Raw genomic sequence first — 26,736 nt, 5'->3', positions numbered from 1 at the left:
GTCTGGGAGCCGCCTTCGAGTTGTGTATGTGAAAGAGTGGGGGTGGTAACTGCAAAGACACTCCGATGCCTAAATAAGCAAGTATTTATAGTGATGAACCCATAACCACCATTGGAGTAGTTACGCCTTTTAAGGGGAATAACCGTCCCTTTATCTTAGGGAAATTGAGATATGACTCCTGGAAGTGGTTAGAGAGATTTTAGGGGCAGTTATCCTCTTGAGTGAGGGTTTATCTGCCAGCTAATCCCTCGTTCCCGACTTCTTTAGAGCAAGTCGTGGTAAGCACCGACTTCGTAGATTGAAGGTCGGTGTAGGGTGAGGCTCAATCCTTTGGATTGGGCCTTTCGTTGGGTCCTGGGCCTTATTATTGGACCAGGGTATGAACAATGTCCCTACTCGAGCCCAATTTCTTTTAAAATTTGGGTTTGAGTATTCTACTCGGGGTCGTAACCGACCTAGGAGGGAACCGACGTGATCATTGGGAATCGACGTGACTTTTCGTGGCTTTTGATTTTCACAGTTACGTCTAATCAAACGTCGCGTCCGTTAGAGGTTCGCGTAGGGATTGATTACCTTGGTAACGGTGCACTCATTAATGACCGCTTCTGTTTTTACCATTATGCCCCTAACGTATTTATAAATACTTTCCCTCTCTTTCGTTGTTTCGTTTCTGCGATTTTTCGAATTTTCTTCTTCTCATCCGTTCGTGGGGCATTCCTTGTTTGAAGGCTTTCATCTTTCTCTACCTTATTTCCAGATAAAGGTTAGTCTTTCCTTCTCTTCTCTTTTTACAACGAGCTTTCTGTTTGCATGCTTTTATTTTTTTTAGAGAGAGAGAAGTTGATTCGTAGGCTTCTGTTTGATTCCGTACCCCCCCTTAGAGACCATGTTTTTTATTTTCTTTTCTTTTTCCTTTGTAGGTTTCACTAACCCTTTTTAGGAAAAGAAATGTCTTCCGTAGAAATTCTTACTCAGTGGGTCGATGTCACAGTCTTAGGGGAGGAACCTTGGGTTGACACTGATTTTATTACTGATCTTCGCACTCGTCACCGGCTCTGCACCTCTGATGAGGATGAGCCAAAGTATGAACTGCTTGTCCCGGGTCCAGAAGACCGGGTTTGCTTCGGGAGGGCATCGGAGGCAGTCCCTCATTTCTTTTATATGTATGACAGCATGATCACTCGTCTGGGCGTTTTTCTTCCTTTCTCTGATTTTGAGATTGCTGTTTTACGTCACTGTCGTGGTGCACCTACCCAGCTTCATCCCAATTCTCGGGGTTTTCTGAAAATTTATCAGTTTGTCAGCCATGCCTTAGACTTTTCGACTTCTTTGAGGATTTTATTTTTTCTTTTTCACATGACCAAGCCCTTCAGTGGGCAAAATAACAAGCAGCAGTGGGTGTCCTTCCGAGCTATACAAGGTCGGAGGGTCTTCACCCTTTTTGATGAATCTTTCCATGACTTCAAAAATTACTTTTTCAAAGTTCAAGCCGTAGAGGGTCACCACCCCTTTTTCTTGGATGAGAATTCTTCTCCTTGCTTTCCTCTGTACTGGTTAGAGGCCTCCCCCTGTGAGAAATATGGTTTGGATGACCTGGATGAGGTGGAGGCAGCCGTTGTGGGGTTCTTCCGAGAAGTGTGGGGGAAGGCCCCATATTTGGATACCAAAAAATTTCTCCAGGGGTCGCCGACCTTTGTCCAGACACAACTAGGTAGCTTTTTTATTTATCTACTTTATTTCCGACTTGTTTCGCTGACTTTTTGGCTACTAATTGTTTTCTTACAGAGATGGCGAAGAAGAATTCTAGTGAGTCTTACCAGAGAGTCCAGGAGGCCAAGGCGAGATCTCGCGCCAGGACTGGCGGTGCCAGGGTATCTAGCTCTTCTCTTCCTCCTCCTCCTCATTCTTCTCAAAATTTGGGGACCCCTTCTCGACCTATCGTCATTTCCTCCTCGGCTTCTTCTCAGCCGTCCCCTCCCCCCTGACCTTCTCCTGAGCCAGAGAAGAAGAAGCGTAAGACTTTAGAGTCTAGCTCTTCTTTTGAAGGTGAGGTTAAGGTGGATGCTCCTGCGCTTATCCGAAAATACATCTATCCTCATACCCGTGTAGGTATGGATGATGTTTCTATCCGAAACCACCTCACCATTCTGGCTCAGGAGAATATCAGGACGGCGGCGGTGTGCACCAAGTTTCTTGATATTTTTGAGAAGACTCCTCTTAGCTTTCTGGGTTCAACCTCGAGGGTTGAAGAGCTGGAGGAGAGGTTTCTCATATATCAGAAACATGAGAAGGAGTTGAAGGAGGAGGTTGCTAAGTTGAAGGAGGAGAGGGATGGCCTTCGGGAGAAGGAGAGCAAGTTACAAGCCCAATGCAATATGGAGGAGGGCTTGAGGAAGAAGGCGCAGGAGAGTTATTCGAGTTTGTTCAAGGATCTCGTGGAGGTGAGGAAGGACTTGTTGAATTCTCGAAATGCTTACGCAGAGTTGGAGGACTCTATTGCTGAAGGAGCCGAGGAGGCCTGGAGGATTTTTAAGGAGCAGGTCGGGGTCCTTGCTCCCGACCTGGATCTCTCTCCTTTGGATCCTGACAAGATCGTCATTGATGGTGCCATAGTTTATCTTCCTCCCTCTCCTAAGCCTGTCACCGAATCCGATCTGAAAACTCGGGAGCAGAGGATAATTGAGTCCCCTCCTCGTTCCAAAGATGCTCCGAGTTCCTCGAAGGCTCACAGAACCTCCTCTCCGTCTCCTATGGATACTTCTCTCCCTGGACCTGATGGCGCTCCGACTGCTCTTCCTGACTCTGGTGGTGATGTTTAAAAATTTGTTGGCTATACGGGGACCCGGCCTGTGGGTCCCCTCCTTTTTAAACTTTTTTATGTTTGTGGTGGTAGTGGTCTGTTGACATTCCTCTTGGCCTTTTAAGGCCGTAAACAAAATATTTATAAATACCCTTTTTTGGATAAGGGTTTAAGTTACCTTTGGTGTGCATGCTTTCCTTTTGATACTTTAAAGAATTTTTTCGACCTTTTTTGAAAACATTTTTCTTTGACTTGTCTGTCCTCTTGAGCTTTTTCGCTTTAAGGACTTAGGACAGTCTTTTGGCTTTTTAATAGGTTTTTCGATCTCTTTTCCACTATTCCTTATACTCAACTTTGTGGTTTATTGAGTTCCTATGACTTAGGTTATTTTTGCGATGCGTTTTTTTCTTCTACTCGGGCTTTCATTTCGACTTATGAGTCGGAATGTCTCCGAGTTTCTCACGATCAACTTTTATAACCTCTTTACACCGACTTGTACCTCGTCGTTTTATCCTGACGACCATCTAGGTCGGTTCATGAAATTTTGACGCTTTGTCGAGCTTAAGTCGGTATGTTTCGTAGAAAGAAAGAAAAAGCGAGAAGGAATTTATAAGAGATATTGTAAAGATCTTTATTTATTTGGGAAGGTACTTTACTGCTACTAAGGGCCTTTGATAGTCTATTTTCCCTTAGCCTCTACTGTGATGCCTCGTTAAAAACCCTTCTTCAGAAAAAAACCTTTGATTTTTGGGAAAAAATCGTGAAGTTGGGAAAAGAGTACATCAGGGAGTAGAGTTCGCTTTTAACTATAGTACCTTTTCAAGTTACAAGCATGCCACGACCTTGGTAACTCGGTGCTATTTAGGTCGGTCACCTTATAATAACCTTTTCCTAAGACCTCACTAATTTTGTATGGTCCCTTCCAATTAGCAGCGAGTTTTCCTTCCCCCGATTTGTTGACTCCAATGTCTTTTCTGATCAAGACCAAGTCGTTTGGGGTGAAGCTTCTTCGAATGACTTTTTTGTTGTACCTGGTAGTCATCCTTTGTTTCAACACTGCTTCTCTTATTTAGGCTTGCTCTCGGACTTTGAGGAGCAGTTCAAGCTCCTCTTTGTGCCCCTGTATGTTTCCGATCTCATCATGGAGAATCACCCTTGGACTTTGTTCGCTGATTTCTACTGGTATCATGGCTTCTATGCCGTAGACGAGTCAAAAGAGCGTTTCTCCAGTGGCAGATTGTGGCATCGTCCGATAAGCCCATAACACTTGTGGGAGCTCCTCAGCCCAGGCTCCTTTTGCATCTTGTAGTCTTTTCTTTAGTCCTGCCAGTATGACTTTGTTGGCTGCCTCGGCTTGTCCATTTACTTGTGGATGTTCCACCGAGGTGAACTGGTGTTTGATCTTCATACTGGCCACCAGGCTTCTAAAGGTAGAGTCGGTGAATTGGGTTCCATTATCTGTGGTAATGGAATATGGTATCCCATACCTTGTGATGATATTTTTGTAGAGGAACCTCCGACTTCTCTGAGTTCTGATGATAGCTAATAGTTCTGCTTCTATCCACTTTGTGAAGTAGTCTATTTCCACAATCAAGTATTTGACTTGTCCTGGGGCCTGGGGAAAAGGGCCTAACAGATCTATCCCCCATTTTGCAAAGGGCCATGGAGAAGTTATACTGATTAGCTCCTCGGGGGGAGCCACGTGGAAATTTGCGTGCATTTGGCATGGTTGGCACTTTTTCACAAATTCTGTGACATCTTTCTGCAAGGTCGGCCAGTAGAATCCAGCTCGGATTACTTTCCTAGCTAGCGACCTGGCTCCGAGATGGTTTCCGCAGATCCCATTATGAACCTCCTTTAGTACTTCAGTGGTCCTTGAGGTCGGTACACACTTCAACAATGGCGTTGATATTCCTCTTTTATAAAGGATATTTTTCACCAGAGTGTAATGTTGTGCTTCCCTTCGGATTTTCTTAATCTCTTTTTCCTCTTTGGGGAGGATATCGAATTTTAGGTATTCGACCAAGGGATTCATCCATCCGAGGTTTAGCCCAGTTACCTCTAGGACATCTCGTTTGTCCTCTACTTTTACCACAGAGGGTTCTTGGAAAGTTTCTTGGATCAAGCTTCTATTATTCCCTCCTGGCTTGGTACTTGCTAACTTGGATAAGGTGTCTGCTCTGCTATTGAGATCCCGGGTTATGTGCTTAACCTCGGTTTCCACAAAATGCCCGAGGTGCTCCAGAGTTCTTTCCAAGTATCTTTTCATGTTCGGGTCTTTAGCCTGATACTTTCCATTTATCTGTGAGGTCACCACTTGAGAGTCATTGTATATCATCACTTTTGTTGCACCGACTTCTTCTGCCAGTTTCAATCTTGCAATCAGGGCTTCATATTCTGCCTGATTATTTGAAGCTGCGAATTCAAATTTGAGGGATACCTCTATTTTGGTTCCCCTTTCGTCGGCCAGTATTATGCCTGCACCGCTTCCTGTCTTGTTTGAGGATCCATCTACGTAAAGTTCCCATGCAGTTGGCTTCTCTTGATCTCCCGCGTATTCTACTATGAAGTCGGTGAGGCATTGGGCTTTGATTGCTGTCCGAGTTTCATACTTTAAGTCAAACTCGGAGAGCTCTATTGCCCATTGAACCATTCTCCCTACAACATCCGTCTTTTGGAGGATTTGCTTCATGGGTTGGTTCGTTCGGACTCTTATCGTATGAGCTTGAAAGTAAGGTCGTAGCCTCCGTGAGGCTATTACTAAGGAGTAAGCAAATTTCTCTAATTTGTGGTACCTTAGTTTGGGGCCTTGTAGAACTTTGCTAATGAAGTACACTGGATGTTGTCCAACCTCGTCCTCCCTTATTAGGGCTGATGCGACAGCTTTGTCTACTACGGACAGATATAGGACGAGATCTTCCCCAACTAGAGGTCAGGTCAGGATTGGAGGTTGGCTCAAGAACCTTTTGAACTCCTGGAACGCTCTTTCGCATTCTAGAGTCCATTCAAACTGGCATACCTTTCTTAATAAAGAGAACAGTGGAAGGGATTTTAATGCTGATCCTGCCAAGAACCTGGAGAGGGCTGCAAGTCGGCCATTTAGTTGTTGAACCTCCCTTAAGCAAGTCGGGCTCTTCATTTCCAGTATAGCTTGACACTTATCGGGATTGGCTTCAATCCCTCTTTGCGTCAGCATAAACCCTAGGAATTTTCCGGCCTCCACTGCGAATGTACACTTTGCGGGATTTAGCCTCATCCCGTGCAACCTTATGATGTCGAAGACTTGCGAGATGTCTGTCAAGAGATCAGCTTCTTCCTTAGTTTTCACTAGCATGTCGTCTACGTAGACTTCCATTAAGCTCCCGAGGTGGGGGGCGAACACCTTGTTCATTAGCCTTTGGTATGTGGCCCCTGCATTTTTTAGTCCAAATGGCATGACCACGTAGCAGAAATTTGCTCGGGGCATGATGAACGATGTTTTCTCTTGGTCTGGCTCACACATAGGGATTTGATTATATCCCGAGTAGGCATCCATGAACGACAAGTATTGATACCCCGAGCTAGAGTCTACTAGAGTATCAATACTTGGGAGTGGATAAGGGTCCTTAGGACACGCCTTGTTTAAGTCGGTGTAGTCGACACACATCCTCCATTGGCCGTTTTGCTTCTTGACTAGCACTACATTTGCTAGCCATGCTGGATATTTAACTTCTCTGATGAAGCCAGCTTCTAGAAGTGCATGTATTTGCTCCTCCACCACTAGGGCTTGTTCCGGGCCGAGCTTGCGCCTTTGCTGTTGTACAGGTCGGGATCCTGGATACACCGAGAGCTTGTGGGACATAAGCTCGGGATCTATCCCAGGCATGTCAGAGGCTTTCCAGGCAAAGAGGTAAGAATTGTCTCTTAGGAGCTTAGTCAACCCTTGCTTCAGGGTTTCCCCTGGGTTGGCTCCTATGTTGGTATTTTTCCCCTCAGGTTCAAGCTTTCATTGTAGCACTTTCTTGCCAATTTCTGGTCTCCCCGCACCGTTGCTACCCCCGCTGTTGTCGGGAATTTCATGCAGATATGGGGGGTGGATACCACCGCTCCGAGTCGATTTAGGGTAGCTCTTCCGATTAGGGCATTATATGCTGACCCTACGTCGATGACTATGAAGTCTATACTCAGAGTTTTGGATTTTCCCCCTTTTCAAAGGTAGTATGAAGGGGTAAGAATCCCAGTGGCTTTATTGGCGTGTCGCCTAGCCCGTATAAGGTGTCGGGGTAGGCTCTTAGCTCCCTCTCGTCCAACCCTAGCTTGTCAAACACGGGTTTGAAAAGGATGTCCGCCGAGCTTCCTTGATCTACTAGAGTTCTGTGGAGATGGGCATTGGCCAGGATCATGGTTATCACCATTGGATCGTAATGTTCAGGGATTACTCCTTGCCCATCCTCCTTTGTAAATGAGATGGTAGGAAGGTCGGGCGATTCGCTCCCGACCTGGTAGACTCGCTTGAGGTGTCTCTTGCGAGAGGACTTGATGAGTCCCCCTCCCGTGAATCCACCTGAGATCATATGTATATGTCTCTCCGGAGTCTGCGGTGGTGGGTCTCTTCTATCTGCGTCATCTTGCTTTCTCTTCCCATGATTATCCGACCTTTCCATGAGATATCTGTCAAGTCGGCCTTCTCTGGCCAGCTTTTCTATCACATTCTTGAGGTCGTAATAGTCGTTTGTTGAGTGACCATATATTTTATGGTACTCGCAGTAATCGCTGCGACTCCCCCTTTTTTTATTTTTAATGGGCCTAGGAGGCGGCAGCCTTTCAGTATTGCAAATTTCTCTGTATATGTCCACTATAGAAACCTTTAGAGGAGTATAAGAGTGATATTTCCTGAGTCTGTCGAGACCGAGGTCTTCTTTCTTCTTGGGCTCCCTCTCCTTTTCTTTTATCGAGGGAGGGTGCCCAGATCGCCAACTCGACTCTCTCAGTCTAGCATTTTCCTCCATGTTGATGTACTTTTCCGCTCTCTCCTGTACATCACTCAAAGAGGTCGGGTGTCTTTTTGATATGGACTGTGAGAAGGGTCCTTCCCTAAGTCCATTTACTAATCCCATGATAACTACCTCTGTGGGCAGATCTTGAATTTCCAAACACGCTTTGTTGAACCTTTCCATGTAATCACGCAGAGGTTCCCCGACCTCCTGTTTAGCTCCCAGGAGGCTCGGTGCGTGATTTACTTTATCCTTCTGGATGGAGAATCGCATCAGGAATTTTCTTGAGAGGTCCTCAAAGCTGGTAACCGACCTTGGAGGGAGGCTATCGAACCACTTCATTGCCGCTTTTGACAGGGTGGTCGGAAAAGCCTTGCAACGTGTTGCATCAGAAGCATCAGCCAGATACATTCGACTTTTGAAGTTGCTTAAATGATGCTTTGGGTCTGTGGTTCCGTCATAGAGGTTCATCTCAGGACTTTTGAAGTTTCTTGAAACCTTCACCCTCATTATGTCCTCGCTGAACGGGTCCTCTCCTCCCAAGGGCGACTCTTCTCGGTTGCCGCAGGAGTCTCAGGCTTTAAGGGAGGATTCAAGCTTTGTGTGTTTTTCTTCCAACTCTTTTCGTCGTTCTATTTCCTCCCTGAGGTTTCGCTCTGCCTCTCGCTGTTGTTCTAGTTCCTGTTCCAGTTGCTCCAAACGACCTTGGTGGCCGTGGACCAGCCCCATTAGCTCGGTTGCATGGGGTGGCCCTTCCTTTCCGGACTCTCGTCCTTCCGAGGAATTTGCCTTTGGGTTTTTGAGCCCAGAGGTGCCTTCTTTATGCTGGTCGCTGGTTCCTTGATGAAGGGTCAGGTCTGCGGCATTGTTTTCGGTATCTGGATTTTCTTACTCAGAATCAGACGCTGTATGTCCATCTTCTGGTGAGTTGTCTGCCATTACTGGTTGATCTCTCGGTTCCCCGGCAATGGCCCCAATGTTACGTTGGGTAACCGGGGATAATGGGCTTACCTAGAACCGGACGGTGGTTGGGCTTGTTTGTGAGGCCCAAGCGTTGGAGAAGTGTGTCTCCGACTTGGTTTATGTCTGGGAGCCGCCTTCGAGTTGTGTATGTGAAAGAATGGGGGGTGGTACCTGCAAAGACACTCCGATGCCTAAGTCAGCAAGGGTGTAAGCAGGTCTAGAGAGTATTGGGGCTTAGAGATACCTGAGGGATGTCAGTGTATTTATAGTGGTGAACCCATAACCACCGTTGGAGTAGTTCCGCCTTTTAAGGGGAATAACCGTCCCTTTATCTTAGGGAAGTTGAGATATGGCTCCTGGAAGTGGTTAGAGAGATTTTAGGGGCAGTTATCCTCTTGAGTGAGGGTTTATCTGCCAGCTAATCCCTTGTTCCCGACTTTTTTAGAGCAAGTCGTGGTAAGTACCGACTTCGTAGATTGAAGGTCGGTGTAGGGTGAGGCTCAATCCTTTGGATTGGGCCTTTCGTTGGGTCCTGGGCCTTATCATTGGGCCAGGGTATGAACAGTTATGAAAGGATATGTAACTTTTTGTATTCTCCACAAGTATCTCACTTATTTTTCTCTTTCATTTTTCTTTTAAAAAATAAGCCAAAATGTCTAACAATAGTAGATATGTAGTTGTAAGTATGTATTTCAATTGCCACATGAAAAACAGTGACACTATAATGATATTTGAGTGTGATAATTTTATTTTGTTATGCACTCGACGAGTAAGTTCTTTGTCCCAGTTGAAGAGTCTGATATTGAGTAGCATTTGTGGTAGTGAGAGAAAAGAAATTGGAATGGTGGGGTAGAGATTACTAGCACCATTTTTGACTCTATGGCGATGAGCATGTGCGCATCATGTTTGATATTCATGAGAGAATTATGGCAGAACAAGTAATTGAGCTTTCTGCAAAAGTCGATAATGTTGGTGGCGGTGGATCTGGCCACTCGAATTTTGTGTAGGATGACCCACCTCTCACACCACCACTGCTACAGGTTGCTAGTCCAGTGGAAGACATGGACATGGATGGTGAGGACTCCGACGAGGAGTATGTTGTGGATAGCAACGATAGTGATTCTTTTGAAGATGATGATGAGGAGGAGTTTATAGTAGACACCGGTCGAGGCATCAGTTTGGTATCTTCTGCTTGTCCCGCATCCAATTCTGGCTTTATCAGTTGTACCCAGTCACTATTATACATTGGATCTGGAAGCGATGCATGAAAAAACTCAATTTTCCAACACAGGTAAAGGCAATTACAATTTAGACGGTGGTATGGAGTTTTGGATTGGCCATAGATTCAAAAACAGAGATGCAGTAATGCAGGGTGTGAAGAATTACATCATTCGTAGAAGTTTTTGATGAATACCAAGTTGTGGAGTCGGACTGATTAAAGTACCATATGCATTGCCGGCAATATGCAGCAGGATGTCCTTGGAGTCTGCGTGTTGTCCTCCGACATCTCGGATATTGATGAGGTCAAGTTTAATTGTGGTGTATTTTCTCATTTATCATTGTTATATTTGGTGTAAATGCCAACTATGTATGTGTTATTTTGTTAGGGAGGTGCGTTGGGTTGGAATAGCGCACATGTGTTTAGCACTCACCAAGTCTCAAGATTATCGATAGTTGAACAGCAGTCTCATCCTGTCATTGATACAATCTAGCCCATCCGTGGTGCAAGTGTGTGACTCACTTGACTGAGGAGAAGTAGGCGAGACCTCTGATAAAAAATAAAAAACATGAATAAAAAATTTATAAAGCTATCAAGCTATCAAAATTAACAAAAAAAAAATTCTCAATAAACATTTATATAACAAATTAATTTAACTTATAAGTAAATTAATTTAACAAATAACTAGAAACATTTACTTGATAAATTAATTTAAATAAAAATTATTTACTTAAATAATTAATAACTAAATTAATAAAAATCTACTTAATAAATTAATTTAAATAAAAATATTTACTTAAATAATTAATAACTAGATTAATAAATATTTACTTACTAATTTAATTTAAATAAAAACAAAATTAAATATAAGTACTTTTTCATCCTAACGTTTTGGGTCAAAATCAAAATCGTTTCCGACTTTTTTTTATTATTAATATCATCCTTATCGTTTTAAAATCATCCTTTACTCATAAATATTAATTATATGAGAATTTTGCCCCTACCTTCTTCCACCCACATCTTCTGCACAATCCTATCACCCCTAGTGAACCCAGAAGCACCTACACCATCCGAATCTTGATGAAGTGGATTGTCGTTTGGATTCAGAATTTTAAAAATTGATTTAAAAATTTTGTCCTTTCTCAAAAAGATACTTTTTTTTCGAACCAATCACCCCATGAGAGGGGAAGTGCTTCGAATCAGAAGCGCGTCTTCATTGGTAATTACCTGACCACCCAATCTTCTAACATCATCGTCGACGGGGAGCAGAGGCGGAGCTTTATTAGGGCAAGGGGGCATAGTCCCCAAATTTTTTATAAAAAAAATTAGTAGAAGTCCTTCAAAAAATAAAGAGTAGTTGAATAGGCTCAAATACTTTATTATAATTTAGAGTATCTAAGTTTAATTCCTATCTTATATTTTTATTGCATAATAATTTTTAGTTTTAGAGTGGGTCTTTGTTGATTTCACAACACATCAAAATTAAAAGATAAAATCAAAACGCTTTGCTAAAAAATTAGGTATTTTTTATTTATTTAATTTAATTTTTTATATGATAAAAAATATTAGAATATTCAATAACTATTGATATTATTGTATTTGTATAAATTGATAAAAAAATTAATAAATATTATAAATTTTTTAATTTTTATCTTTCTAATTTTTTTACATATGTTACAAGATATATATTCAAATTTTTATACAAAATAATGATGAAAAATCAAAGAATTGATGCATTTTTTAAGAGGAAAGCTAATATTCAAGAAGGAGAACATATAACTTCTAAAATATCAACACTTGTAAATAGTTCTTCTACTTTAATGAATCACGAAGAAAGTGAGATACAACTTTCAAAAATTTAAAGAGTTGCATCTGATGAGTTTGACCTTAATTCTTTGGAATGAGACCCTGGAAAACGGCTTTAAATTTCGCTATATTACCCAAACCAGAGAGATAAGATTAGACGAGCTTATCTTGAATGGGGTCCATATCAAAAACATCTTGACAATTATCTTCTATCTTGTAGAATTATTTATTTATTATCTTATTAGTAACAAACTTAAAGAATAATTATATTTATAAATTTTATTTTGATATAAATATTATTATTAAATTTTTATGTTAAATTTTTGCCCCCCAAAATTTTGTTTCAAGCTCCACCACTGACGGGGAGATCGTCGGAGCCAAACACAGCCTTAGTGTGATCATCTCATTCGGATCTGACGGTGGCGAAGTGGAGAATGTGATTGTGAATTTATTGATTGGAAATTTGCTGGACGTTGCGAGGGGTTTTTAAGTTGCGGCAGAGAAGGGTCATATAAGTAGCGAGTAGAGGAGAGGGGGATTGGTAGTGTCGAGGGCGAGGTTGGGGTTCTAGTCGTCGAAGTCAAGCTCGTTGATGGGGTCGTCGAAGTCGAGCATCGGGTGTGGAATCGGAGAGGAGGGAGGGGGAGGGGGGAAGGAGGGGACTTGGTTGTTGGTAATACCAATCTTGGCACTGTTCAAAGTGGCAAGTTTGCATATGACCTGTTCGAATTGAAGCTCGAGGTTGAGATAAGACAGAGGACATCGATCAGGTTTTCTCCGCCACCTACTCTTTCTGCAATTTGTGTGAGCCTTACCCTTGTGATATTGTTCCTCTTTCTTGTATTCATCAGGAAGATTTGTATGTACATGTAGGATTTAAAATTAATAAGGGTAACGGCATCACCACCACCACTATCGTCAATAGCAACAATATAATGGCATTAATGGTGAAGTTCTAATAGGTTCAATGTTCAAGTTTTCAGTGTTCTTTGTTTCTCTGTCATTTTTATTCAAATTGCGGTGCTTGATTTGGATGGGTTTCTTTGATGTCAAATAGGGCTAACAAAAATCATGCGAACTGGTTCTTTTATAGCGGTGAGTAGGGAGTAAATTTGTGGTAATATAGGTGGCAGTGAATGTAGCAGCGGTAGTGGGGTGAGGTGTGAGAAGGGTGAGGGAAAGAGATGATAAAGAAGGATATTTTAGTCCAAAAATTAAAAAAATGATAATTTTATAACGTTTTATAACATTGAGAATGATATCAATAACAAAAAGAGGTTGAAGATGATTTTGATTTTGACCCAAAACGTTATAGACGAAAAAAGTATTTAACCCTTAAATAAACATTTACTTAACAAATTAATTTCACTAATATCTTTAAATCATACCATATCAGTTAATCCTTATTAACAGTACATTCATTTATCTAATATATATTGCATACTAATTCTATAAAAGTACCCTAAGTATGGCTACACATATATGCTCTAACATAAACATAAAAATAACAACACTAACCTCGAAATCGGTTGCCTCAATAATGTGTCATGTCGCGTTCAGTCGATTGATATCCACATCATGTACACCTGCGCGTGTCATAATCTCAGAATAATTCGATAATATTTTACTAATTCTATCCGTTTACAATCACTATTAAATACAGATATATCACATTTTAAATTTATAAATAAAATCATAAATGAGTTACAAAATATGGTGTAAAAAATCACTCTTAAAGACAACTATACTATTCTTTATTCATGATCCTATAACAGAGTTACATTTATAAACTGGAACTTAACACAGAGAATCATATCTCTGTTGCCTTCTACAGTTCTACTGCATACACATTTATACCTTTCTCTTCTCTTATTCTGTAAGAACATACAGTAATTTCTCCTATAATACACCAACAATCTATATCCTTTAAAGCAAATGCACATTGTTTTCTCTCAACAATTGTATTTTCTTCATGACAAATCTTATATAAGTTAAATTGGATTTAGAATTGAAAACAAATATCTGTATTATTTTAATAAACAGCTATATATTAATTGACAATAATTATCTAAATTATTTTAATAATTATAAAGTTATAAAACATTTCAATGCTCACATGAGTTGACATGCCTTATGTTATAACCAACTAGTAGCACTTTACATATTTTAAATACTATAAAAAGGATCAAAAGTACTTCTAACAAAAACGATAACACAAAGTCCACCACCATAAATCAATTACTATTTTTATGCTTCTTAAAAAATGAATATTAGTCTGCTGAACTTCACATAAGAAATTCATTCCTTAAACCCCACTTCTCCCAAGACTTAGTCCAATTTCTGAAAATATAGGAATTTAGCTAGATATATATAAAAGTGCGTTATATTTTGATTAACAGATTAAAAGGCCTTATGAAGAATAATAAGATAAATAGAATGACAAAAATGAAGAAAATTAAAGAAGCAAATTCCCTTATTAGTATTGCAGCTGTAGTGGCTTATTAAAAACTGAATACGTGTCACTACGAGTTGACAATCAAATACAAAACAGCATTCTTAAACCTATTTTTAAATATCTTTTTTAATTGAGTCCTGTTATAGAGCTAATGAATATTTGTACAAAATATATAATAGGTTATATGAGTTATAAAATAAACATTATTTATACTATTCAGAAGATTAGAATAATCATTTAATTACTAGGAATAATAAACATCTCATGTAATAAAACTACTCATTTCAAAATTTTAAATTAATTTTGAGGTTCACTAAAAATCGAACTCTTGACCTTTCAGATCTAGAAAATTTTGATATCATGTCATGATACTACTCATTTCAAAAATTTAAACTGATGAAAAAAATAACACTAATAATTATATCTCTAATATTAAATCAGACATCTCTAAACTTCTACTATACACATTATACAAATATTTTATTGGCTCCCTATACTTCTTTTTTTTAATTTTTCATGTATGGTCAAATTTTTGCCGAAACGGCGAAACCCCAGTGGAACGACGTAGGAAAATTTCCAACAGAATATATATGAAGCGAAATAAGAAAATTAAATTCCGTCCAAAAAAAAAAACGAAAGTGAAACGTTAGAAAGTGGCCACGTAAGGCAATCCGAAACCATAGCCACTGCTTCTAAAACCAAACGCTCCATTTCACACTCTTCCCAAACTGGTTCCCATTTGCTACTCTCTCTTTTTCAGCTTTCATTCACATTCCCTTCCAAGGTAATTTACTTCTTTTCAATTTTCATTTCCATGCATTTTCTCATGCCCTTACTTCAAACTTGATTGTTCCATGTCTATATTAGTTTTTCTCATGTAATTTGCTTGTTGAACTTGTTAACCATGGATCTTCTAATCTCAATAGCTTCATGTTTAGAGTTAGATTATTGAAAGGAACTTTCTTCCAATTGCAGAATCTTTGTGTATTTCGAACTTTATGTTTTGATGTGTAATAATTTGTTACTTATAAGTTATAACCACAATGGTACCAATTAAAAGAGAAAAAAAAAATAAAATTTCATGCTTATCACTTGAATTATTCAATGTTTACAACGTTTTTTATGCAGATGGCGGCATCATCAGCATGTCTTATTGGAAATGGTTTATCTACACGGAGTAATAGAACAACTCTGAGCAAGAACTTGAATAGAAGCTACCTCTTCTCATCTTGGAGAATTTCATCGCTGAATAAGGCACCAAATTCTAAACCTGCAACAATAAAGGCATCATCATCATCATCCTTGGACCAAAGGAACCATGAAGGGCGAAGGGGGTTTCTAAAATTCTTGGCTGGAAATGTTGGGGCTGGCTTACCTGCATTGTTGGGTAGCGGCAAGGCTTACGCCGATGAACAACAAGGGGTTTCCTCCTCCTCAAGAATGTCATACTCGAGGTTCCTCGAGTATTTGGACAAGGATAGAGTCAGCAGAGTGGATCTCTATGAGAATGGAACCATAGCTATAGTTGAGGCTGTTTCTCCTGAATTGGGGAATAGGGTTCAGCGTGTGAGAGTTCAACTTCCAGGACTTAACCAAGAGCTCCTTCAGAAATTCAGGGAGAAGAACATTGACTTTGCTGCTCACAATGCACAAGAAGATTCTGGTTCTCTTTTGTTTAACCTGATTGGGAATTTGGCCTTCCCTCTGATCTTGATTGGTGGATTATTCCTTCTCTCGAGACGATCTGGAGGGATGGGAGGTCCTGGTGGGCCTGGCTTTCCTCTTGCTTTTGGTCAATCCAAGGCCAAGTTTCAAATGGAACCTAATACCGGGGTGACGTTTGATGATGTTGCTGGGGTGGATGAAGCTAAGCAGGATTTTATGGAGGTGGTGGAGTTTCTGAAGAAGCCTGAAAGGTTCACTGCTGTTGGAGCTCGCATACCAAAGGGTGTTCTTCTTGTTGGACCTCCTGGAACTGGGAAGACCCTTTTGGCCAAGGCGATCGCTGGCGAAGCTGGTGTTCCGTTCTTCTCAATCTCAGGTTCTGAGTTTGTTGAGATGTTTGTTGGTATCGGTGCTTCAAGAGTCCGTGATTTATTCAAGAAGGCTAAAGAGAATGCCCCTTGCATTGTGTTCGTTGATGAAATTGATGCTGTTGGGAGACAAAGAGGGACTGGAATTGGTGGAGGGAATGATGAAAGAGAACAGACACTCAATCAGCTTTTGACAGAAATGGATGGGTTCGAGGGTAATACAGGCATCATCGTAATTGCAGCTACTAACAGGGCTGACATTCTTGACTCTGCTTTGTTAAGGCCGGGCCGATTTGATAGACAGGTATGCTTGTATAAATTATAATGAATTTTTCAGTGCTTTGATGGCGAGTAAATTACTGAGCATAATGCTTCTATAGGTAACAGTCGATGTTCCAGATGTAAAGGGAAGGACTGAAATCCTAAAGGTTCATGGTAGCAATAAAAAGTTTGATTCTGATGTTTCACTTGAAGTAATTGCAATGAGAACACCCGGTTTTAGTGGAGCTGATCTTGCAAATCTATTGAATGAAGCTGCTATATTGGCTGGTCGTCGGGGAAAGACAGCAATCTCATCTAAAGAGATTGATGATTCTATTGATAGGATTGTGGCTGGAATGGAAGGAACGGTGATGACTGATGGGAAGAGCAAAAGTTTAGTGGCATATCATGAAGTCGGGCATGCCATTTGTGGGTAAGAACTAAGAAATTTTCTTCGTGAATTCATCTTCTATGACACATGAACACAAATCTTAGAAGCAGTTTTAGCAAACTATTCTCAAATGTTGTTCTGAATGATGCATTTCTACTTTCTTGCAGAACTTTGACCCCTGGTCATGATGCTGTGCAAAAAGTAACACTAGTTCCCCGTGGTCAAGCTCGAGGCCTTACATGGTTCATTCCTTCCGACGACCCAACCTTGATCTCCAAACAACAACTCTTTGCAAGAATTGTTGGAGGATTAGGCGGTAGGGCTGCCGAGGAAGTTATTTTTGGCGAGCCTGAGGTTACAACTGGAGCAGCTGGAGATTTGCAGCAAATCACTGGTTTGGCAAAACAGGTACACTTAATTCACACTACTCGCATTTCTTGTTTTGTTTTTGTAGGGTTTATAGCACCATTAACTGGGAATCAAATCTAGATTTGGTGATATTTTTAGAACAATTGTAATTAGGTTGTTAGCTTGAATTAAATATGGCTTTACTTAAAGAAAGTTTATTTACATTATAGAGTATAAACTTTAATCTCTTTTGTCCCATCTTATCAACAATATCTTTTGACTTTCCTTCCTTGTCCTCCTTTGCTGTTTGAACACACTTGCAGATGGTAACCACATTTGGAATGTCTGATATCGGTCCTTGGTCGCTAATGGATGCGTCGGCACAAAGTGGGGATGTTATCATGAGAATGATGGCAAGGAACTCGATGTCAGAGAAGCTGGCAGAAGACATTGATGCTGCTGTCAAGAGGCTATCAGATGAAGCATACGAGATTGCACTGCGCCATATAAGGAACAACCGCGAGGCCATTGATAAGATTGTGGAAGTCCTGTTGGAGAAAGAGACTATATCCGGAGATGAATTCCGTGCTCTCCTCTCTGAGTTTGTGGAAATTCCGGCCGAAAATCGGGTCCCTCCTTCAACTCCAGTACCTGCCACTGTTTGAATAGGCCATATTATGTAAAACTAATATAATGGGTGAAATATGTATATCTTAGAAATCTCATAGATTACTTCGTTTTTGTAGTGTTGACAACTGAGAAAATGTACCAGAAAATGTACCAAAGAGCAAATATTGTGTGTAAAAATTCATAGTTTCTTTTGCATCTATGAAAATAATACTGAGCAACTGTTTTTTTTTTTTTTTTTTTTTAAACAGAAACAGGACATTGGTGAGTTCTGTCCTCTTTGGCAGTTGGCAAAAGGGTCAAAGAAGGACGATACACTTAAATCTTGTTGAAAGATTTTGGACTTGAATCTTGTTAGTAATTAGAAAGTGAACGATTTTGTAGCTTGGGCTACCATAATCCACGTCAAATAAGTTCATTATGTCATATGAATAAGAGCTATGATACTCTCTCCAAAACTTGGATTGCTTTGACCAGAGCTTTGTAAGTATTTGCTGCCAGTTGACCCTTAAATAGAGCATAAACTTAAATAGAGCATAATGCTATCCTTAAATGAAGGAAGCTCAGATTCGCGGTGATACGGAATTTACAATTCAATTTTTGTAGAACTACTAGCAAGTGCACTGAATCGTATCAAGTAATAAACTCACGGTGAGTGAGTGTCGATTCTATGAGAATTAATAGATTAAGCAAGTAATGGTTAGCTGATTATTCTAGTTAGACGGTCATATTTGGATGACGATCAAACAAGAAATATAAGTGACTTAAAGAAAAAGTAAATAGAAGCAAGTAAAAAACAGAAATGTAAATTACTGGAAAATTAAAGTGCTGGAATCTTAACAGGTGCAGGCTTGAAGTTGGGCATTGGTGGAGGTAAAGCTTCACAAACCAGCGTTACTAATGCCTCAATTTATTGCTTCCAGGGGGTGACTTGGCGTTACTAACACTAACACGCTTTACAATTTGGGCGTTATTAACACTTTAGTATTTTTCGGGTTTAAAGATGTCCATTGTTGGTGTCTCTGTTGCATTTCTATTATAGATTATTATATATCGCTCGAAAGTCATTTCTATTATAGATTATTATATATCGCTCGAAAGTCCTAGATATCAGTTTTTTAATGTCGCTAGAAACGTATCATTTAGACCTTTGTAGTTCAAATTATGCTCCTTTAAAAGTGAAAAGGTCAACCAAGCATGCATTTTGCAAACAAGTCGAAGGCGTTATTTGACAGGGTGCTCCCTTTCTTTGGATGTTGGTAACGCCCACATTGCATGCTCGAGGGGTGGCTTGTGAAGTTGTTCCATGTACGTTGGCGCCTTCTTAATTGGACGCTTCATATATGGGCGTTAACAACGCTCACGCATGCTTCATGCTTCTTCATTCATTGGCATTAATTAACGCCTCATGCATGCAACGTTCTCCATTGATTCATTAATTGGCTTCATTGATTTGTAACACATGCATGCTTCTTTATTGGCGTTAAAAACGCCTTCATCATGCTTCAAAATATCCATTAATTAATATGCATGCCCTTTGCTTCATGTAGCTTCATTTATTCACGCATGCTTCATTGATGATTGGGCACCTCCTTAAGAGGGCGCTTCAAGTAGTGGCATCGCCACTTTACATGCTCCAGCTTCATATGTTTCATTGCTAGCGTCTCTTTAAGAGTTTTTAAAGTGTGTCCAAAATTTCTTTCTTTTTTTAGATTGTTTTGTGATTTTTACTTCTTTTTCTATCAATTTTTTACAGGATTCATCAAATCAAAAGGATCAAAGCAATATCTAACTTAAGCATCAAAACACTTCCATAATTAAGCATTTTGAATTAATTTTTACATGAAAAAAACATATAAAAACAAATCATGATGTGCACGCATCACGCTACAGGTTAGTCTTTAACTTGTCGGATTAAGAAATACCGTGTGCAACAAAAAAAATATTTGCTGCTAGCTTATAAAATTTATCTATCTTAAGTAAGTTATGAGAATAATTTTTTTGGGAAGTAGCTATTTTCAGTAATGTCTAATGCCCAACTTGAATTAAAATTGTACTAATTTGACAATAAAAAAAAGGAGAAAACTACTAATAATTATAACAAAAATATCTAAATTATTCACATCAACATTCTCTTTTCTCTTTTCTAAGCGAGGGATTTAGCTCAAATAGAGAAAGAAGAAAAGTTAGTTAATGTTAGTTCAAATATAAATCTAAGTCAGGACAAAAAATGTTGGTTACTATTTTGCAAGAAATATTCCATATTTTATTTTTAATATCGGTTAATAATGGTGTTTTTTTAAATTGTGATTTATTGTGCTATTTTTCTAAAATATGGAATGATTTAATTTACGAAGTATAAATCGGACCGTTCGATTTTTAAAAGATACAGAAATCAGACCGTCCAATCCGTCCGATTTGTGTACTCCAAATTTTTTTAATTTTTTAAACACAAATCAAAATGTTCGATTTATGTACCTTCCATAATTTTAAAAAACACCAAAAATTATCACATCAAGACATAACACTCATCATGTACTTTCATATCCAAATTTTTTAGCCAAAAAAAATCTTAGTCCATACTACTTTGCAACCATTTGTATACTTTTCTTTATATCTTCTCTCTTAAGAGTATATGTTAAAATTAGAAAATAAAATTTTTTTATTGAAATATAAAAAATTCAAGTTTTAATGTATTTGTTTTATATTTATTAAATAAAAATATTTAAATTTTTTACTATTAATAAATTTATCTTAAGTAAAACACATATTGGCTAAACTCTTATTATTATTTAAAAAAAAAACTTGGAAAGAAAAGGCCAAATTAGAAAATGAAGGGAAAGATCGAAACAGAAGCGGGAAACAAGAAAAGAAAATGAAGGGAGAAGCCACCGTGATGGGCCGCTGCTTCGTTCGCCAGCACCTCTCTACTTTCATCGGCGTCGATGCTGCTTTGGTGCTCGTCTACGACTCCGTGGCGGTGGATAATTCAGCAGTGTTGTGTGGCTGAAACCGATTTTGCGGTGCTTTTCCCCCCTCCACAATCCACGTAGCTTGCATGGGCTTTCGTCTTCCTCGTACGTGCTTCTCGTTTTCTGTGCCTACCGTTTTTCAAAATTCCGTCTTTCACTTGTCCACAGCTACCTTCAAAATCCACTTGGAAGATGGAAACTTTTCAGATGCCAAAGAACAATTTGCAACCTTGTGTTCCAACGGGCGTATCAGAGAAGCGTTTCACAGCTTTGTTTCTTATATTTGGTCTGAACCCCGTTTGTTCTCAAATCTCATACAAGCATGCATTCCCACAAAGTCTGTTTCTTTGGGGAAGCAGCTTCATTCTTTGATTATTACTTCTGGCTGTTCCTCCGACAAGTTTGTTTCCAACCATCTCCTCAACCTGTATTCGAAATTTGGGGAGCTCCGAGCTGCAGTCTTACTGTTTGATAGAATGCATAGTAGGAACATCATGTCGTGTAACATCATGATCAAAGCCCATCTTGAAATGGGTAGTTTTGAGAGTGCCAAGAAACTGTTTGATGAAATGCCCGAGAGGAATGTTGCTACTTGGAATGCAATGGTCACGGGGTTGGCTAAGTTTGAAATGAATGAGGAGTCTTTGTTCTTGTTTTCACGGATGAATGCGTTGGGCTTCATGCCGGATGAGTACTCGCTGGGTAGTGTGCTCAGGGGATGTGCACACCTCACAGCTTTGTTTGCAGGCCAACAGATTCATGCTTATGTTATGAAAAGTGGGTTTGAGTTTAATTTGGTTGTCACATGCTCTTTAGCTCACATGTACATCAAAGCTGGAAGCTTGAGTGATGGAGAGACATTGATCAGATTGATGCCAAATTATAATGTGGTTGCTTGGAATACACTTATGTCTGGGAAAGCTCAAAATGGGTGTTTTGAAGGAGTTTTAGATCAATACTGTATGATGAAAAAGGCAGGTTTCAGACCAGATAAGATTACTTTTGTGACAGTGATCAGTTCATGTTCGGAGTTAGCCACACTTGGTCAAGGGAAGCAAATACATGCCGAAGCAATCAAAGCAGGAGCTAGCTCTATAGTTGATGTAGTTAGCTCATTAGTTAGTATGTATTCAAGATGTGGATCCTTGAAAGACTCTATGAAAGCTTTTTCAGAAGGCAAACAGCGAGATATTGTATTGTGGAGCTCAATGATTTCTGCTTATGGGTTTCATGGTCGAGGGGAAGAAGCTATAAAACTCTTTGATGAGATGGAACAGGAAAATTTGCCAGGAAATGAAGTTACATTTTTGAGCTTGTTATATGCATGTTGTCATTGTGGATTGAAGGACAAAGGGCTTGATTTCTTTGAGTTGATGGTACAAAAGTATGGGCTCAAGGCTAGACTAGAACACTATAATTGTGTCGTTGACCTACTAGGTAGGTCTGGTTGTTTGGACGATGCAGAGGCTGTGATACGTTCCATGCCTATGAAACCAGATGCAATTATATGGAAAACACTCTTATCTGCATGTAAGATCCACAAGAATGCAGAAATGGCAAAACGGGTTGTCGAAGAAGTTCTTAGGATCAATCCTCAAGATTCAGCATCATATATTCTACTTGCCAATATTCATGCTTCTGCTAATAGGTGGCAGGATGTTTCTGAGGTGAGGAAGGCCATGAGAGGCAAGATGTTGAAGAAAGAACCAGGCATAAGTTGGGTAGAAATAAAGAATCAGGTTCACCAGTTCTGTTTGGATGATAAATCCCACCCACAATCTGCGGAGATCAATCGGTATCTGGAAGAACTAACTTCAGAAATGAAGATGCGCGGCTATGTCCCAGATACTAGCTCTGTAATGCATGACATGGACAATGAGGAGAAAGAATACAACTTGGCACACCACAGTGAGAAGATGGCAATTGCTTTTGCTTTGATGAATTGTCCAGAGGGAATGCCAATAAGGGTGATGAAGAACTTGCGCGTTTGTAGTGATTGCCATGTTGCCATTAAGTACATATCGGAGATAAAAAATTTGGAAATTATAGTGCGAGATGCTAGCAGGTTTCACCATTTCAAAGATGGTACATGTTCTTGTGGAGATTATTGGTAATGAACAAGTTTTTCATTGATCACCATTCAAGTGTACTTCAGTACTTGTATATACTCTTGTTTATTATTAGTTGGGCCAATAGTTTCCATTGTCCATTTTTGTGTCATTGCTAATTGGATCAATGACCCATTATTCATATTTCAATTCTCATGCCACGTGGTGCAAGAGCATTGGCTGAAACTCTCTCTTGGATTGGTCTGTCAGGAGGCCTTATATATCTTTTTGGGTAGGGTTTTGAATTTTCAATTTTGACAGAAAAATGGTCCATGACTGATTTAAACCGACTCACTCTTTCTTTTTAGCAGTAACAGGCATGTCTTCTAATGTTTGTGTTCTTGTACCATGTTTTCTACTCTCTCTCTCTCTCTCTCTCTCTCTCTCTCTCTCTCTCTCTCTCTAAAAAGCTATAATTGCATTCCAATTTCCATCACTAATGGAGGAGTTTCAGTTACACATGGCTAAAGGCTTATAATTTATATATATATATGTGAAGTAGAGAGCTATGAATGTAGAGAATAGGTTGGTCTTAAATTGGATAGTGTTACAGTAAGAAACATAGCCATTAAAGGCATTGGGGCCTGGCTAATTTCTCTTCCCCTGCCAATAGAAATTTTGGTGAGAAATATATATGATTTATTATTTATTTTAGCATTGAATTCTTCTGCTTTGTCCCGTGCAATCATTAATATTCCTGAGGATGAGAGTTCATCGAAACAAATCTGTTTTATAGTAAAATATGAATATTAACAAGAAATGACATATTTATTGAAAGGCACTGGCAAATGAGCTAGTTATGTGATTATGTCCCCACACTAGCCTTTGCTCTCTTAAATTTGACATTTTTTAGTAACAATTATTATTCTCTTTGATAGTTTAGTTTGGACTTTCAAGTCTAACCTTTATGAATTCTTAACGTGTGTTAAGATCTTAAAAAACACACACTTTGAAATTGGGAAGAGTATTATACTATTATAGAAAACAGAACTTGTTAGTATTCTTTTCTAATTTATTATTGGGTTTAGCTAACATATGTCTTAAGAGCACATGATAAACCTGTTATTAGTAAAAAAATTTTATTAAAAATAAAAAAAATTCAAGTTTTCAATGCATTTATTTTGTCTTTATTAAATGAAAATATTTAAAACTTAATACTAATGATAAGTTTATCATATGTCCTTAGAGTATATGTTAGCTAAATCGTTCATTATTTTATAATTTTATTAAAAGTATAAGACATATTTTATTCACAAATTATGAAAAATACATCATAATTATTTTTCAGATCAATGATATTAAAAAGATAATAACTTAAAGTTTTTGTTTTTAATTTAATATCCATAATAGTATAATACACACGTATTATATTTAATATTATCTACTTATTCCAATAATAATAAAAAAGTACAAAATAACATAATTTTAAATTATTTTGAGTTAATTTTTTTATTGTTTTTTAAATATTTTTGTTTTGAACTTTATTAGCCTAATCTATAATCTCTTCGCAGTGTCATCAAAATTAGGGTAATGATGATAAAAGTATGTTTCCTTGGTGGAGTCATGGTGAATTGGTTTCTATGGATGAAGTTTGTAAGTCAACAGTTAAATTAGGACAAATAAATAAAAATGATGCTACGTGAATATTAAAATCAGCTATCAAAGTAACTATAGTATAAAATACATATTGAAATATAAATATATATTAAAAATAAATTAAAAATTATATATATTTATACATAAATATATTGGTAACTGATTTTAGTGACTAATTTTAGTGTATAAATAGTATTTTCAAATGAGTAAATATAAGTTTTGATGAATACATTATTGTAATTCTAAGTTTTGAATGGTCACTAATATGCGACATACGCTAGGTGTAGTCTAACGTAAAATTATGATTGTTGATGTATAAAGTTAGTGGTGCAAATATGAGCAGATACTACGTATATTTTATCGCCGCAATTAATACTGTAGTTAATATCATTTGAGAATGGTTCGCTTGCGTCATTAAATGTTTAGCACGTGTAGTCACAAAAAAAAAATGTTTAGCACGTGCAATTGAACTTTTGTTATTATTAAATTTTATTTTAAAAAGTAAAGTGTAATTTTTTATTTTTAAATATTTTTTTATATTTATTTTTTGTCTCACTTATAAAATTAATGGTAAAAGATCACATTTTATTCTCTAAAATAAAATTCAAATTTTAGAGAATTCAAATTCTTTAATGAATTTTGCTAACAAGTATTTTTAAGGAATATTGATTATTAACCGAGAAATTATGTAATTAATATTTAACTAAATTCAATTAAATTATTATAATTGTTTTAATATCACGTGTTATTTATTGTGTGTGTGTTTTTTTAATCTTTTTTAAACAATTTTATTATTTTTTCTTCTTCTAACTTATATACTATTATTAGTGCATCTTCTTCCCTTTCTTTTCCTTTTCTTTATATTTATATTTTATTTATTGTCATTGTTGTTACTGCAACTATCACCACTTCTTGATATAGTTGTCAGAACCGAACCGACAATTGAATCGGTCAGATCACTGGGTTATTGAGTCACTGGTTCAACCGTTGGATTATTGGTTGAATCGATTGACTCGGTCCTATGTAAATAAAAAATAAAAAATAGTCAAAAGTTTAAAATTAAAATTTAAAATACATATTTTTACTAACATTTTAAAATATCAAGTTATTTTAAAATAATATGGAACATGAACAATAAATATTTTATTATTTTTACTCTATCATAAATATTTTTAATTTGTTTTTATATTAAAATAACTATTATTTTTAATATTTAATAATTTATTAATTAGTTTATATCTTTTATACTATTATATACTACAAGTATTTATTAAAAAATAATATTAATAGATATTATATAATTATAAAAAAATAAGTGAGTTTATAATTATTGTTAAATAAAAATATAATTAATTTAAGAATGAGTGAGTTTATAATTAAAATTAAAATAAATTAAATAAAAGTAAACTATTTGATGAAAGATATCTATATGTATTATAATTTGCATTAATTTTAATAGAAAACATAGTGGTTTGGTGGTTGTGGAGCCTTTTGGTTTCCTTGAGGGCAGGGGTTCGAACCTTACCTCAAGCATTTTAGAAATATTTACTCCCAAGCGGTTCAGTCAGACCACCTCACCGGTTTACACCGATTTTGACCGGTTCAATTCCTTGTGCGGTTCAAACACTGGATCAGACTTCATCGGTTTTTGGATTGAACCTTACCTCAAGCATTTTAGAAATATTTACTCCCAAGCGGTTCAGTCAGACCACCTCACCGGTTTACACCGATTTTGACCGGTTCAATTCCTTGTGCGGTTCAAACACTGGATCAGACTTCATCGGTTTTTGGATCGAACCGGCCGGTCCAGTCCGGTTTTTATAACTATGCTTCTTGGTATTCTTTTTTCTTTTTTTATTTATTTTTTTGCTGCTCTTTTTATTATAATTACCATCATTATTATTATTGTTATCGTTATTGTCATCATCACTATAGATATTATAGTTAGAAATTTCGATGTTAGAATAAAGACATTTTAATATTATTTTTTAAATTTTTATGTTTTGTTTTATATGAGATAACCATTCAATTCATCGAATGTGTAATGTTTTTTAGAAAGATTCAATATTTTTCTGTGTCTTCTGGTGCCAATTCGGTGTTATCTTATTTCATTTTATAGAGTCAATGTGCTCTTTTAGTATGCAATTTACTTTCTACATTATATATCATTGTATTTAAATTTTG

The 26,736-nt window shown here is 37.9% G+C and overlaps 2 protein-coding genes across 2 annotated transcripts; both read left to right on the top strand.

The window, feature by feature from the left end:
• Positions 1–14,772: 14,772 nt before the first annotated feature.
• Positions 14,773–18,097, top strand: LOC112792405 (ATP-dependent zinc metalloprotease FTSH 2, chloroplastic). Its single transcript, XM_025835641.3, has 5 exons — positions 14,773–15,000; positions 15,345–16,553; positions 16,630–16,943; positions 17,069–17,309; positions 17,573–18,097. Exons 2-5 carry the CDS (start codon positions 15,345–15,347, stop codon positions 17,912–17,914), a joined length of 2,106 nt encoding a protein of 701 aa, XP_025691426.1. The 5' UTR covers positions 14,773–15,000; the 3' UTR covers positions 17,915–18,097.
• A 2,589-nt stretch (positions 18,098–20,686) lies between these two features.
• LOC112792404 (pentatricopeptide repeat-containing protein At2g41080-like) lies at positions 20,687–23,296 on the top strand. Its single transcript, XM_025835639.2, has one exon. It carries the CDS (start codon positions 20,935–20,937, stop codon positions 22,960–22,962), a length of 2,028 nt encoding a protein of 675 aa, XP_025691424.1. The 5' UTR covers positions 20,687–20,934; the 3' UTR covers positions 22,963–23,296.
• The last annotated feature ends 3,440 nt before the right edge of the window (positions 23,297–26,736 follow it).

Source organism: Arachis hypogaea, chromosome 13 (genome assembly GCF_003086295.3).
Source record: "Arachis hypogaea cultivar Tifrunner chromosome 13, arahy.Tifrunner.gnm2.J5K5, whole genome shotgun sequence".
Classification (NCBI taxonomy): Eukaryota; Viridiplantae; Streptophyta; class Magnoliopsida; order Fabales; family Fabaceae; genus Arachis; species Arachis hypogaea.
Note: the sequence above shows the minus strand (reverse complement) of the source record. Positions and strands in the feature narration are given on the sequence as shown.